Below are 16,261 nucleotides of genomic sequence, written 5' to 3' on the forward strand. Positions count from 1 at the left end.
GTTTTCAGCTGTGCTAACATGATTGTACAAGGGTTTTCTAATCATCCATTAGCCTTCTGAGGCAATGAGCAAACACATTGTACCATTAGAACACTGGAGTGAGAGTTGCTGGAAATGGGCCTCTATACACCTATGGAGATATTGCACCAAAAACCAGACATTTGCAGCTAGAATAGTCATTTACCACATTAGCAATGTATAGAGTGGATTTCTGATTAGTTTAAAGTGATCTTCATTGAAAAGAACAGTGCTTTTCTTTCAAAAATAAGGACATTTCAAAGTGACCCCAAACTTTTGAACGGTAGTGTACGAGGATTCAAACACTCTAGGCTGTGTTGCTACAGGAAGATAATTAACTTCATGGTAACAGTAACTTACCGTCTCTCTCTCTCTCTCTCTCTCTCTCTCTCTCACACACACACCTGTGTAAAAGTCTTCGGCACCCTATTTTCCATTGTATGACGTCTGCATAATCAAGTCATTACCAAAACGTTTTACGAGTCCGAACGTTCGTTTTCCAGCACAAAGTTAAATGTTACAGAAAAAAAAGTTTGTATCTGAGCAGCATATTACATCAGAAAGCACTTTTCAGATTAAAAAAGAAAACATAATGAAGGCTGCTGGGTTTTGGGGCAGAATGAAGAAGTAAGTGTGACAGTCAAAGTGTCCAGAAGAACTGTGGATGGTTCTGTAAGATGCTCAGTAAAACCTACAGCTCATTTCCGCATAAAACTGCACTCATTGTACCGGAGACTACTATTATTTTTAAAGCAAAGGGTCGTCTCACACCAAATATTGACTTTGTTTCGTTTATTATGGCTTACTGCGGTTTAGAGATTTTTATGTTGAAACATTTCATTATTTTTTAACCCATTTTTGGTCTACGGCATTTCTCTACATGTGCCTAAGACTTTTGCACAGTACTGTGTGTGTATTATACGGTATTTATTCTATCCACATTCACCGGATATGAGCAATCGCACGCTCTGACTGGCTACTCTACTACTAGGATATCAGCTCCTATACCATGAGTAGAGAAAAACAAAATGGCGGAGCACATCAAGTCAGATACATCACTTAGTTATCAAGTGTTTGAAAGAAACAAATAGCTAAAAGAATACAACCCCTGGCAAAAAATATGGAATCACTACTCCTGGAGGATGTTAATTCAGCTGTTTTACTTTGTAGCACCAAAAAAAAAAAAAAAATCACAGATATGACACAAAATTTTATTTAACAGCTGAACATTCTGGCTTTGTAAAATATACCTCAAAAAAATTAAATGAATTTTTTTTGTAATTAATGGCACATTTTTTTCAAGATCAAGTAGAAGAAAAAATTATGGAATCACTCAACGATGAGGAAAAAATTATGGAATAAAAAAAAAAATCACAATTAATACTTTGCTGCACCTCCTCTGGCTTTTATGACAGCTTGAATTCTTTGAGGCGTGTACTTCACTAATGAAAAACAATATTCTTTATTAGTCAGGTTCCAACTTTCTCGTAAAGCAGTTGACAGATCAGCTTTGCAGGATGGAGCCTTGTCATGGACTTTTTTTTCCCCCAATTTCAACCATATATTTTCAGTTGGATTGAGATCCAGACTGTTTGCTGGCTGTGTCATTGAGTTGATCTGCCTTTCCTGAAGAAAAGTTTTAATGCTCTTTGCTCTGTAGCAAGATGCATTATCATCCTGAAAAATGACTTCATCACCACCAAAAGTACTTTTGATTGATGGAATGAGAAAAGTGTCCAAAATTTCAATGTACACCTGTGCATTTACTGTAGAGGTAATGACTGCCATCTGCCCAGGTCCTTTACCCGACATCCAACCCCATATCATCAATGACTGTGGAAATTTGCTTGTTTTCTTCAGGGAATCATCTTTATGTTTCATTGGAACAGCACCAAACAAAAGTTCCAGCATCATCTCCTTGGCCAATGCAGATTCATGACTCATCACTGAATATAACTTTCATCCAATCACCCACAGTCCACGACTCCTTCTCTTTAACCCCTCTGTAACCTTGTTTTCTTCTGTTTAGGTGTTAATGATGGTTAACGTTTGGCTTTTCTGTATGTAAATCCCATTTCCTTCAGCCGATTTCTTACAACCCCGATTCCAAAAAAGTTGGGACAAAGTAGAAACTGTCAATAAAAACGGAATGCAATAATTTACAAATCTCAAAAAGTGATATTGTATTCACAATAGAACATAGACAACATATCAAATGTTGAAAGTGAGACATTTTGAAATTTCATGCCAAATATTGGCTCATTTGAAATTTCATGACAGCAACACATCTCAAAAAAGTTGGGACAGGGGCAATAAGAGGCTGGAAAAGTTAAAGGTACAAAAAAGGAACAGCTGGAGGACCAAATTGCAACTCATTAGGTCAATTGGCAATAGGTCATTAACATGACTGGGTATAAAAAGAGCATCTTGGAGTGGCAGCGGCTCTCAGAAGTAAAGATGGGAAGAGGATCACCAATCCCCCTAATTCTGCGCTGACAAATAGTGGAGCAATATCAGAAAGGAGTTCGACAGTGTAAAATTGCAAAGAGTTTGAACATATCATCATCTACAGTGTATAATATCATCAAAAGATTCAGAGAATCTGGAAGAATCTCTGTGCGTAAGGGTTAAGGCCGGAAAACCATACTGGGTGCCCGCGATCTTCGGGCCCTTAGACGGCACTGCATCACATACAGGCATGCTTCTGTATTGGAAATCACAAAATGGGCTCAGGAATATTTCCAGAGAACATTATCTGTGAACACAATTCACCGTGCCATCCACTGTTGCCAGCTAAAACTCTATAGTTCAAAGAAGAAGCCGTATCTAAACATGATCCAGAAGCGCAGACGTCTTCTCTGGGCCAAGGCTCATTTAAAATGGACTGTGGCAAAGTGGAAAACTGTTCTGTGGTCAGATGAATCAAAATTTGAAGTTCTTTATGGAAATCAGGGACGCCGTGTCATTCAGACTAAAGAGGAGAAGGACGACCCAAGTTGTTATCAGCGCTCAGTTCAGAAGCCTGCATCTCTGATGGTATGGGGTTGCATTAGTGCGTGTGGCATGGGCAGCTTACACATCTGGAAAGACACCATTAATGCCGAAAGGTATATCCAGGTTCTAGAGCAACATATGCTCCCATCCAGACGACGTCTCTTTCAGGGAAGACCTTGCATTTTCCAACATGACAATGCCAAACCACATACTGCATCAATTACAGCATCATGGCTGCGTAGAAGAAGGGTCCGGGTACTGAACTGGCCAGCCTGCAGTCCAGATCTTTCACCCATAGAAAACATTTGGCGCATCATAAAACGGAAGATACGACAAAAAAGACCTAAGACAGTTGAGCAACTAGAATCCTACATTAGACAAGAATGGGTTAACATTCCTATCCCTAAACTTGAGTAACTTGTCTCCTCAGTCCCCAGACGTTTACAGACTGTTGTAAAGAGAAAAGGGGATGTCTCACAGTGGGAAACATGGCCTTGTCCCAACTTTTTTGAGATGTATCTTTTCTTGTGCATTGTCTATTTTCAAGGCATCTTGCTTTGAGTTTCCTGTCCTGACGCTTTGATCTACCTGTATGTTTCCCTTTTACAACCTTCCCATTTTGTTTGTACTTGCTCCAAATTTTAGACACAGCTGACTGGAAACACCCAACTTCTTTTACCACACTCCGTGCTGAATCTTCTTTAAGGAGTTTTATAATCCTTTCCATTGTTTCAACTGACAGCTCTCTTGTTGGGGCCATGTTTCCTGTCAATCAGCCAGGTGCAACAGCTCATTCAGGTCTACAAGCAGTTTCTTTTAACTGCAGACTAATTTGCACATTTAGGCTTGTGCAGATATTTGTTTTAGAAATGCAAGTTATAGCTTGATTCCATAATTTTTTCCTCATCATTGAGTGATTCCATAATTTTTTCTTCTACTTGATCTTTAAAAAAATGTGCCATTAATTACAACAATTTCATATAATTTTTTGAGGTATATACAGTGGTGCAAAAAAGTATTTAGTCAGTCACCAATTGTGCAAGTTCTCCCACTTAAAAAGATGAGAGAGGCCTGTAATTTTCATAACAGGTATACCTCAACTATGAGAGACAAAATGAGAAAAAAAAATCCAGAAAATCACATTGTCTGATTTTTAAATAATTTATTTGCAAATTATGGTGGAAAATAAGTATTTGGTCAATAACAAAAGTTCATCTCAATACTTTGTTATATACCCTTTGTTGGCAATGACAGAGGTCAAACGGTTTCTGTAAATCTTCACAAGGTTTTCACACACTGTTGCTGGTATTTTGGCCCATTCCTCCATGCAGATCTCCTCTAGAGCAGTGATGCTTTGGGGCTGTCACTGGGCAACATGGACTTTCAACTCCCTCCAAAGATTTTCTATGGGGTTGAGATCTGGAGACTGGCTAGGCCACTCCAGGACCTTGAAATGCTTCTTACGAAGCCACTCCTTCGTTGTCCAGGTGGTGTGTTTGGGATCATTGCCATGCTGAAAGACCCAGCCACGTTTCATCTTCAATGCTCTTGCTGATGGAAGGAGGTTTTCACTCAAAATCTCACGATACATGGCCCCATTCATTCTTTCCTTTACACGGATTAGTCGTCCTGGTCCCTTTGCAGAAAAACAGCCCCAAAGCATGATGTTTCTACCCCCATGCTTCACAGTAGGTATGGTGTTCTTTGGATGCAACTCAGCATTCTTTCTCCTCCAAACACGATAAGTTGAGTTTTTACCAAAAAGTTCTATTTTGGTTTCATCTGACCATATGACATTCTCCCAATCCTCTTCTGGATCATCCAAATTCTCTCTAGCAAACTTCAGACAGGCCTGGACTTAAGCAGGGGGACACGTCTGGCACTGCAGGATTTGAGTCCCTGGTGGTGTAGTGTGTTACTGATGGTAGCCTTTGTTACTTTGGTCCCAGCTCTCTGCAGGTCATTCACTAGGTCCTCCCGTGTGGTTCTGGGAGTTTTGCTCACCGTTCTTGTGATCATTTTGACCCCACGGGGTGAGATCTTCCGTGGAGCTCCAGATCAAGGGAGATTTTCAGTGGTCTTGTATGTCTTCCATTTTCTAATAATTGCTCCCACAGTTGATTTCTTCACACCAAGCTGCTTACCTATTGCAGATTCAGTCTTCCCAGCCTGGTGCAGGTCTACAATTTTGTTTCTGGTGTCCTTTGACAGCTCTTTGGTCTTGGCCATAGTGGAGTTTGGAGTGTGACTGTTTGAGGTTGTGGACAGGTGTCTTTTATATTGATAATGAGTTCAAACAGGTGCCATTAATACAAGTACCGAGTGGAGGACAGAGGAGCCTCTTAAAGAAGAAGTTACAGGTCTGTGAGAGCCAGAAATCTTGCTTGTTTGTAGGTGACCAAATACTTATTTTACCAAGGAATTTACCAATTAATTCATTAAAAATCCTACAATGTGATTTCCTGGATTCTTTACCCCCATTCTGTCTCTCATAGTTGAAGTGTACCTATGATAAAAATTACAGGCCTCTCTCATCTTTTTAAGTGGGAGAACTTGCACAATTGGTGGCTGACTAAATACTTTTTTGCCCCACTGTATTTTACAAAGCCAGAATGTTCAGCTGTTAAATAAAACAATTTTGTGTCATGTCTGAGATTTGTTTTTTTTGCTACAAAGTAAAACAGCTGAATGAACATCCTCCAAGAGTAGTGATTCCATATTTTTTGCCAGGGGTTGTATAGTGTCTCCCCCACCCCACCCCACCCCACCACACATATCTCCTGTTCCACACTCCAGCCCAGTTGGTGGCGTTAATGCACCTTTAAGTTGGTTTGCCAACCGCCAATAAACCCTAAAAACGAAGAAGAAAATGGCGGAGTGTGTTGGTGAACCAACTGAGGGCGAAATAAAAACTCTACTCTAAAACAAAACCCCAACAAAATATCTAAAGTCCTTCCCACACCATATGGCGCATTAGGCGGTGTCGACCTCCGTTTCCGTAGCCCTCGGCCTCTCGCCTATTACACAGCTAGGATTACAGTGGGGGGGGGGGGGGGGGGGGGGGGGGGGGGGTCCTCTGGTAACCGCAAGAGTTTTACTCCCTACTCGCATCTGTATTGCAGTGTGCCTTGCCAGATGGCAGTCGGTACCATTTTTATGATGGTCTTTGGTATGGCCTGGCCACGAGTAGAACTCGCGATCTCCCGATCGAGAGGCGGACACGCTAACCACTAGACCACTTGCGGTCTATACCACGGCAAAATATGGAATAAAAGTATCTGATGGTAAGAACGTATCTTTTTTTTATTTTTCAAGAATTATTATGATCGCATTTTTCACAAATTGCTCCCGTCATTTCACCGGTTTGTGTACATTCTAAGCGTCAATGATTTTGTCGGACATGTTGTATCAAGTTTTTATTTATGGAATATGCAAAAAATAAAAATGCTCCGTTTCTCAAACTCCAGTGAATGTGAATAGAAGAAAACAGTTATTCCAGTCAACTATGCTAAACTACATTTATTATTACTGAAGTACATTTTCACTCCCTATATTCAGTTCCAGGTTTATTCTCGGCACGTTTTAAGTCTCCTGACACACCCATGCCTGCAGGAACATTTAAAGCTTTCATGTAGAACCTTACGACATGGTTTCCGTTTAAGAAAAGGTTTCCACAGAAACAGGGAACGGTTCAGCACCTGAAATAACCCTTGAGGAACCATTTCCCCAAGCGTGCAGTATTGGTTTTAGCTGTGGTTTATTCCAACAACCCTGGTGTGAGATAACCGAGGCATGTTTGACAAGCCAAGCCGAGGCGGAGGCGCATTTTACAAACTGCTTCCACTTGAAGCCGACTCTATCTGAACTTCGCTCACCTTATCCGCAAAGTGGACCACAATGAACGACACGTTGGACATCCTCGGCTTCTCGAAGTGCTCGCTGCCTGTGTGGCGGCTGTACAGCTTCTGCGCCCAGTTCTGATCCGTTCCTTTAGGTACCTGCGAGAGGAACAGAGGACATCAAACCGGGTTCAGACCGAACCTCCAGCTTCTTGTCTGATGCTATTCCAAATCATCTACAACTTCAAGGATCTCTCGAAGGAGACCGCAATTAATAAATTGATAACGCTGAATTAATACATAAAGTAAATTCAAACCATGATGCTCAGGCTATACAGAGAACAAGTAACTTTCTGCACGATCTGCTTTTATCTGGTAAAATGTTTTCAGCTCATAAAAGAGAATCTAAAGGATAGAAACGAGCCTTGCACTCTTCATCCAGCAGGTCCAGGATGCCGAGCTTGGCTTCGATTAAGTCGATGCAAGGCTGGTTGTCGTAAAAGTCGATGAGTGTCCATGGGATTTGCTCCTTCATGTACTCCTCTTGCTCCAGTTTAAAGACATGCTGTGAGAATTCAAAATGAAAAAGGTTTACTCAGGCCCATTTCTCAGACATGTGTTATATCTCTAACTAAACACAGCCTAAGTAATAAGGCGGCACCGATCTCTCGTTTTTTGGCACAGTATGCAAAATAGAGCTATAAGCATCAACTAATACATGGCACTGATCAGATATTGACATCCTCACTAGGGCTGCAACGATTCACCACGAGTTCATACCTGATTGATTGATTGATTGATTTTATTTGACACTCTCAGTTTTTGTATAAAAAATAAATACATGATTTAGTTTCAAATAAACCAGGGCTTTTCAAAGTATGGGGTGCGCCTCCCCTAGGGGGCGCCAGAGTTCTTCGGGGGGGGGGGGGGGGGGGGGGGGGGGGGGCGTAACATGAGGAAAAATAAACCAGAATAAGTTACTATTGCGGACATTTAGCGAGCTTCAGCTAGCCTTTACCAGAGACAAAATGGATCGATTTTTAGTACCTAAAGCTACAGTGAGTGAGGAGACGGAGTCTGGGCCAAGCAAAAAACCAGACCCTCCAGGATGTTGCGATTTGCAACTTCAATGCAAATTCAACCAATCCCCACAAATTCAGGGCGGTGTTGCAATTATATCCAATCACCGCAACTTTCCCGCAAATTTGACCAATCGTTGGCGTCGTCTTGAGGTGACGTCGACAAACTACCTTCCGCCTTACTTCCGTGTATACGTTCAAGAGAAGCAGCATGCGCGCAGTGTTGCCAGATTGGGCGGTTTTAAGTGCATTTTAGCGGATTTTGAACATATTCTGGGCTGGAAAACGTCAGCAGTATCTGGCAACACTGCATGATGTGCGAGTCAGTGTTTATGTAGGCTTAAATTCTGTTACTGAAAGTGTGTTATGTTTACAGTGAAGGACTGTGTGCACTTTACATTATTTTTTACTTAATACAAGACATGAATGGATGCCAACATTTTTGCCAAAATGGTATTTTATTTTCCATTGTTTAGGCAGCTTCAGCATCATACTGTGAGATTCTGTTCAAATTGTTTTTTTTCTTCTATGAAGCCTGAGCCATTTATTTTATTAGTTTATAATTATTGTTTAATTTAGTCTTCAGGAGAGACTGCCTGCACACAGTACTAGTATTAATAGGTTTTTTTTTCTTACATGAAAGCTGAGGCATTTATATTATATTTTAAGGTAACTTCATGCTGTGCTGTGAGGTTCTCTGCACTTTAACTTTTGAACCAACAGGTGCATTTGGATAAGTAAAGCCTATTTTTCTGCATTTTTGTAGTCCTGGTAATCTTTTATATTGGTAAAGTTGTTTATAGGACCGTTTCTCAGTGTTTTTTTAATCAATAGTTTTTCGGTAATAACTTAATATTTAACATATCACTCAATTTTAATCACAAAAAGAGAAAATCGCAACAATTTCTTGCAACTTTCACTTCCTCCCGCAATGTAATCGCAACAAAAACTTAAAAAACACCGCAACTTTCATCGCAATTTTTTAGAAAACCCCCCGCAACATCAGACATTTTAGCCCGCAACAATCACAAAAAAGGCCCGCGGAATCCTGGGGGGACTGAAAAAAGAAGGAAGTATGACCACGATTATTTAAAGTTTGGATTTTCATGGACTGGATCTGAAGATGCTCCACTGCCACAGTGTGTTGTCTGCCAAGAGGTGCTAGCTAACGATGCTATGAGATGTTTAAAATGTGTGAAACAAGATGTTTTAAAAAGAAAAGCACAGATGTTTAAAATGTGTAAAAAAAATGATGTTTTAAAAAGCACAGATGTTTAAAATGTGTAAAAGAAAAAAATAAAAATGTGTACAACAACCATTTTTTTTTTAAAAATACGAATGGAGCATTAAGTATAGCAACAACAAAAATTGTAAGGGGGGGCGCTGTTGTTTATTTGCTCTCTGAGGGGGGTCTGACTCTCCCACACTTTGAAAACCCCTGAAATAAACCACACCACATACTTAAACTAAAAACAGAGAGTCAGGATAACACAATAAAGCTCGAAAGCTTATTAACCCCGCCGACAGTAGTCGGAGGGGTTATTATTTTCACCTGCGTCAGTCTGTGTGTGTGTGTGTGTGTGTGTGTGTGTGTGTGTATCTGTCTGTCTGTGTGTCTGCAAGATATCTCAAGATATCTCAACCAATGGATCGATTTGGACCAAATTTTGTACATGTGTTGCCAATCACCCAGGAAGGAAACCATTAAATTTTGGAGGTCAAAGGTCAAAGGTCAAGGTTTGCACTCGTTAGAGTGTCCCTGTCTAGTTTCCATTGTGGTCCTTTGATGTTGGATGGCAGCAGATGTAAAAATGACAATACTGGCGCTGTGACAAAAATTGTAAAACAAAATGACATAGACAGTATACACATCAGATTAACATTGTATACATACTATACAAGTACAAGCCCTACACTATCTGATCTCTAAGCCATGTTTTCACAGCACGTTTAAACCCATCCAAACTAATGATTACCTTAATATTACCTGGTAACTTATTCCACAGTCTAGTTGCAACATACAGTGCTCAGCGTAAATGAGTGCACCCCCTTTGAAAAGTAACATTTTAAACAATATCTCAATGAACACAAACAATTTCCAAAATGTTGAAAAGACAAAGTTTAATATAACATCTGTTTAACTTATAATGTGAAAGTAAGGTTAATAATATAACTTAGATTACACATTTTTTCAGTTTTACTCAAATTAGGGTGGTGCAAAAATGAGTACACGCCACAACAAAAACTACTACATCTAGTACTTTGTATGGCCTCCATGATTTTTAATGACAGCACCAAGTCTTCTCGGCATGGAATGAACAAGTTGGCGACATTTTGCAACATCAATCTTTTTCCATTCTTCAACAATGACCTCTTTTAGTGACTGGATGGAGAGTGATGCTCAACTTGTCTCTTCAGAATTCCCCGTAGGTGTTCGACTGGGTTCAGATCAGGAGACATACTTGGCCACTGAATCACTTTCACCCTGTTCTTCTTCAGAAATCCAACAGTGGCCTTAGATGTGTGTTTAGGATCATTATCACGTTGGAAAAATACACAATGACCAAGGGCACAGAGTGATGGTAGCATCTTCTCTTTCAGTATAGAGCAATACATCTGTGAATTCATGATGCCATCAGTGAAATGCAGCTCACCGACCCCAGCAGCACTCATGCAGCCCCACATAAGGACACCGCCACCACCATGTTTCACTGTAGGCACCATGCATTTTTCTTTGTATTCCTCACCTTTGCGACGCCATACAGTTTTGAAGCCATCAGTTCCAAAAACATTTATCTTGGTCTCATCACTCCAGAGTATAGAGTCCCAGTAGTCTTCATCTTTGTCACCATGGGCCCTGGCAAACTCTAGGCGGGCTTTTTTGTGCCTGGGCTTTAGGAGAGGCTTCTTTCGTCGACGGCATCCATGCATGCCATTCCTCTGCAGTGTACGCCGTATTGTGTCACGGGAAATAGTTACCCCAGTTTGGCTTTCTACTTCTTTAGATAACTGCAGTGAACTTGCATGCCGATTTTCTTCAACTCTTCTCATCAGAAGACGCTCTGTCGAGGTGTTAACTTCCGTGGACAACCTGGACGTCTCTGTGAGATGGTTGCAGTTCCATCTTTCTTAAATTTTTGTACCACTTTTGCGACAGTATTCTGACTGATAAGTAAAGCTTTGCTTGTAGCCTTCACCTTTGTGGTGTAAAGAAATTATTTTCTTTGGGGAATTCTGAAGAGACAAGTTGAGCATCACTCTCCATCCAGCATCCAGTCACTAAAAGAGGTCATTGTTGAAGAATGGAAAAAGACTGATGTTGCAAAATGTCGCCAACTTGTTCATTCCATGCCTAGAAGACTTGGTGCTGTCATTAAAAATCATGGAGGCCATACAAAGTACTAGATGTAGTAGTTTTTGTTGTGGGGTGTACTCATTTTTGCACCACCCTAATTTGAGTAAAACTGAAAAATGTGTAATCTAAGTTTATATTATTAACCTTACTTTCACGTTATAAGTTAAACAGATGTTATATTAAACTTTGCCTTTTCAACATTTTGGAAATAGTTTGTGTTCATTGAGATATTGTTTAAAATGTTACTTTTCAAAGGGGGTGCACTCATTTACGCTCAGCACTGTATAAAAAGGAGTCCTTCCCTATTTTAGTTTGCACTCTTGGAGGAACAAAATCTGTGGAACACCCCCTATTGAAGTAACTATGAACGTCCCTCACTCTACTAAAAAAAAAATATTTAGGGACATCTCCATTTACAATCTTATATACCATGCTCAATTCAATCTGAGAGACTCTATCCTCTACCCTCAACCATCCCAGCCTCTTAAAATGATGAGGATCAAGATGAGTTCTTGGGGGCAGATCCAAAATGGTCTTTACCAATTTATTTTGTGAGATCTGGAGCTTGTTCTTGAAATACCTAGTAAGGCCATTATACCAAGAGCAACAGGCATAATCATAGTAGGGCTGAATTATAGCGCCTGCTAAGGTCAACATAGCCTTCTTATCCAGATACATGGAAATTCTGGCCAGAAAACGTACTCGTTGATTTACTTTAGTAATTACTTTCTGGGCTTGACCAGCTCCAGACAACTGACTATCCAGTACACACCCAAGATAGCTGACTGAATCCTTAGCATTAAGTGCAGTGTCACCAACTAATATACGGTATTACCTGCCGTAACGATTACCGATCCATGGAGCTGTATTTTCGGTTCAATTCAGCGACATTTATTTCAATTTTTACTGATTCATAAACGCACCTTTTACCACGTAACCATTACACTTACACTGTTAAATCGATGCGAGAACGCGATCGGCCGGAATAGAGCACAGTTTTGCTTCTAAATAAAACGTGCAATTTGATTGGTTTGGGGTACTTGCTCTTGTCCAATCAATCAATCAATCAATCAATCAATCAGAGTAGCCGACACTTTACTGTACATGGCAACGCCGTTGCTGGGCACAAAAATGGCGGAAGCCAAGCTTAAAGATCCTTCGTCTCATCTTAAATCGGAAGTTTGGCTACATTTTGGGTTTCGAGAAGACACAAAGGACATTGCGACGTGCCGCACGTGTTATGTTGATGTGAAGTATAAGGGAGGGTCGACTACAAACCTCACAAATCATTTAAAGTGAAAACACAGCGTGGATGTAAACGAAGTAAGCACCGCTGAACTGAAAACTGAAAAAGTGTTACGAAAGGAGTAAAACCAGGTACGTGGGGACAGTTAAAACTGACTGATGCTGTTTTGGTCAACAGACCAAAACTGAATGAAACTAGAAATAAAGTGATTTCGAAGGCTATTGGTGGCTACCTCGCTTATGATATGCGGCAATACTCGAACTGTTTTCAGCTAGAATTTAGACAAAACGGTTTTACATGTTGCCGAGTTACTACTGTTACTCGTACTAGTGTACTGACTGAACTGTCATGAATATGCATAAATATGGAATACTAGTGCATCTCAAAAAATTAGAATACCATGAAAAAGTTCCTTTTTTTCATAATTTAATTCAAAAAGGTAAACTTTCATATATTCTATATTCATTACATGTAAAGTGAAATATTTAAATCCTTTTTTGTTTTAATTTTGATGATTATGGCTTATAGCTCATGAAAATCAGAAATCCAGTATCTCAAATTATTAGAATATTCCCTAAGATCAATCAAAAAAAGGATTTACAATATAGAAATGTCCAACTTCTGAAAAGTATATTCATTTATACACTCAATACTTGGTTGGGGCTCCTTTACCATGAATCACTGTATCAATGCGGTGTGGCATGGAGGTGATCAGTCTGTGGCACTGCTGAGGTGTTGTTGAAGCCCAGGTTGCTTTGATAGTGGCCTTCAGCGTATCTGTATTTTTGGGTCGGGTGTTTCTCATCTTCCTCTTGACAATACCCCATAGATTCTCTATGGGGTTCAGGTCAGGCAAGTTGGCTGGCCAATCAAACACAGCAATATCATGGTCAGCAAACCATTTGGTAGTAGTTTTGGCACTGTGGGTAGGTGCTAAGTCCTGCTGGAAAAGGAAATCAGCATCTCCAAAAAGCTCGTCAGCAGATGGAAGCATGAAGTGCTCTAAAATCTCCTGGTAGATGGCTGTGTTGACTTTGGACTTGATAAAATACAGTGGACCAACACCAGCAGATGACATGGCACCCCAAATCATCACAGACTGTGGAAACTTCACACTGGGCTTCAAATACCTTGGATTCTGTGCCTCTCCACTCTTCCTCCAGACTCTAGAACCGTCATTTCCAAATTAAATGCAAAATGTACTTTCATCTGAAAAGAGGACTTTGGACCACTGAGCAACAGTCCATTTCTTTCTCTCCTTAGCCCAGATAAGACACTTCTGACATTGTCTCTGGCTCAGGAGTAGCTTGATATTAGGAATGCGAAAGTTGTATCCCCTTTCTTGAAGATGTCTGTTCGTGATGGGTCTTGATACACTGACACCAGCCTCAGTCCACTCCTTGTGAAGCTCTCCCAAGTTCTTGAATCAACTTTTCTTGACAATCCTCTCAAGACTGCGGCCATCCCTGTTGCTTGCGCACCTTTTCCAGCCACCCTTTTCAGCAATGACCTTTTGTGGCTTACCCTCCTTGTGGAGGGCATCAGTGATCATCTTCTGGACAACAGTCAAGTCAGCAGTCTTCCCCATGATTGTGGTTGTGTGTACTGAACTAGACCGAGAGATACACTGTGTTCATACTGTTTTACTCAAACTCGAAATGAAATATTCTAATATTTTGAGATGGGTATTTTTTATGTTTTTGTACTGTATGCCATACTGATTAAAATTAAAATAGAAAAATGCTTGAAACATTTTAGTTTATGTGTAATGAGTCTTTCATGTATAACTTTCACTTTCTTAAATAACTGATGGAAAATATTGAACTTTTTCACAATATTCTAATTTTTTGAGATGCACTAGTAACTCTCCGAAGAGGAAGGTGTTTGTGAGTAGCTGACGCTCACTGCTCTGTGCTCAGGAATTCATCAGTTCAAGTTGCCAAAATATCCTTATTTTAACTTGTTTTATACATTTTGTTTTGAGCATTTTACACTTACATATCCTGTTCCCTAGTCAGCATTTGTAACGTTTTCATCTTTCCGGACAAATTTCCATGGGATTTTGTTAATTAAAGCTTAAAATCTGAGGTTAGTTTGTCCTTTATATTTAGTCGCGGAATCGAATCGAAATGAAATTAATCGAAGGGTCTGAATCGTGAATCAAATTGAATCGGTGTCTTAGTGAATCGTTGCAGCCCGAATCCTCACTGTACCCGATTGGCTTGTTTTTTTTTTTTAGTTACATGAAATATTTATCATGTGCAAATGTTCATAAGATCTCAATCAAAAAAAAAAAAAAAGCACACAGTCATGTCATAAAATTTGTATCATGAGCTGCTAAAATACTGATCCAGAATCGGTCCATCCCATGTGAGTAATAAAAAGAGAAAAGTGAAATGACGGCTTTGCCATCTTGTATTACTCACCGAGTTGAACTGCTGCTGAAGTTTCTCGTTGGCGTAGTTGATGCAGAATTGCTCGAAGCTGTTAATCTCAAACGTTTCAAATCTATTAAAACATGAGAATGGATGTTCGATGAAAGCGGTCTTTCAGGGTTGCAAGCTACACAAAATGCAAACCCAACATAAAACCAAAACTACAACTCTTTCTCCCAATAACTAAAAAAACTCAAATCATATATATTTTTTATAAATACAAAGCAGTCTTACAAAAAATAAAAATAAAAAATCCTGCTTCCAGTACAAATTGCTGAAAAAGTTAATGGTGTCTAAAACAAAGGTTTTCAGCAGTTTGTGCTACAGTAGCTCTTCTGTGGGATTGGACCATATGGGCTAGGCTTCGACACCCATGACCCTGTCACCGGTTCACTGGTTGTCCTTCCTTGGACCACTTTTGGTAGGTACTAACCACTGCATACCGGGAACACCCTACAAGGTGTGCCATTTTGGAGATGTTCAGACCCGGTCATCTAGCCATCATAATTTGGCCCTTGTCAAAGTCGCTCAGATCCTTACACTTGCCCATTTTTCCTGCTTCCAACACATCAACTTCAAGAACTGATGCTTCACTTGCTGCCTAACATATCCCATCCCTTGAAAGGTGCCATTGTTATGAGATAATTAACAGGTTATCCCACGAAATCAAGTCGTACATGAGCTGATATCTGACGAGGCACATAGCACTGAGTTGGCTATAAGCCATGTATGATGAGATTAAGCGGAATAACTGTTTTTTTTTTCGCGGTCCGGTTTCCATCAAATCCTGCGCTCTGATTGGCTGGCGTGGGGGTCCGTATCCTACATACGGACCCCAGTTACGGACCCCGATTACAGACCTCTAGCGACTCGCTCATTCACAACAACAACAAACATAGTAGCGATTTTTGTCAACATTTCTCTTTATAAGATTTATTTATAAGATTTTTATCAAAAATCTTATATATTCTTGCCAGCATTTCTCAGCATAATAGCATTAATTTTACAGCATGGATAGCAATAACAACAGTGTTCACACAGCGAACACAGCGAAAGCGAGTTTTACTACCCTGAGGAAGAAGAAATAAAACATTTCAGGAGAAAGCTAAAAACCTGTAACTATTGCTAACGCTGAGCAAAAACATGGCTGAATCCTGAATGACTCCTATTTGTATAAATAGGGGACTACACAGGCGGCAAAATGTAGTTTTTTTCCTGCCATGGAAGTGCACTTGTATACCGAGGAGGAAGCCATTTGCATTACAGCCGTGAATGAGGATTCAAAATCTCGGCTC

General features: G+C 40.1%; 1 protein-coding gene across 2 annotated transcripts in view; it reads right to left on the reverse strand.

The window, feature by feature from the left end:
- The window catches only part of myo5b (myosin VB), a 295,143-nt gene that overhangs the window by 108,361 nt on the left and 170,521 nt on the right, over nucleotides 1-16,261 (reverse strand). For both annotated transcript variants that reach the window (XM_060936097.1, XM_060936098.1), the window contains exons 11-13: nucleotides 14,958-15,039; nucleotides 7,276-7,416; nucleotides 6,888-7,010 (exon numbers count right to left, since the gene is read on the reverse strand). In XM_060936097.1, the coding sequence (XP_060792080.1) occupies nucleotides 6,888-7,010; nucleotides 7,276-7,416; nucleotides 14,958-15,039 (346 nt within the window). The remainder of the gene's footprint in view (nucleotides 1-6,887; nucleotides 7,011-7,275; nucleotides 7,417-14,957; nucleotides 15,040-16,261) is intronic.

Source organism: Neoarius graeffei, chromosome 12, assembly GCF_027579695.1.
Source record: "Neoarius graeffei isolate fNeoGra1 chromosome 12, fNeoGra1.pri, whole genome shotgun sequence".
NCBI classification, from domain to species: Eukaryota; Metazoa; Chordata; class Actinopteri; order Siluriformes; family Ariidae; genus Neoarius; species Neoarius graeffei.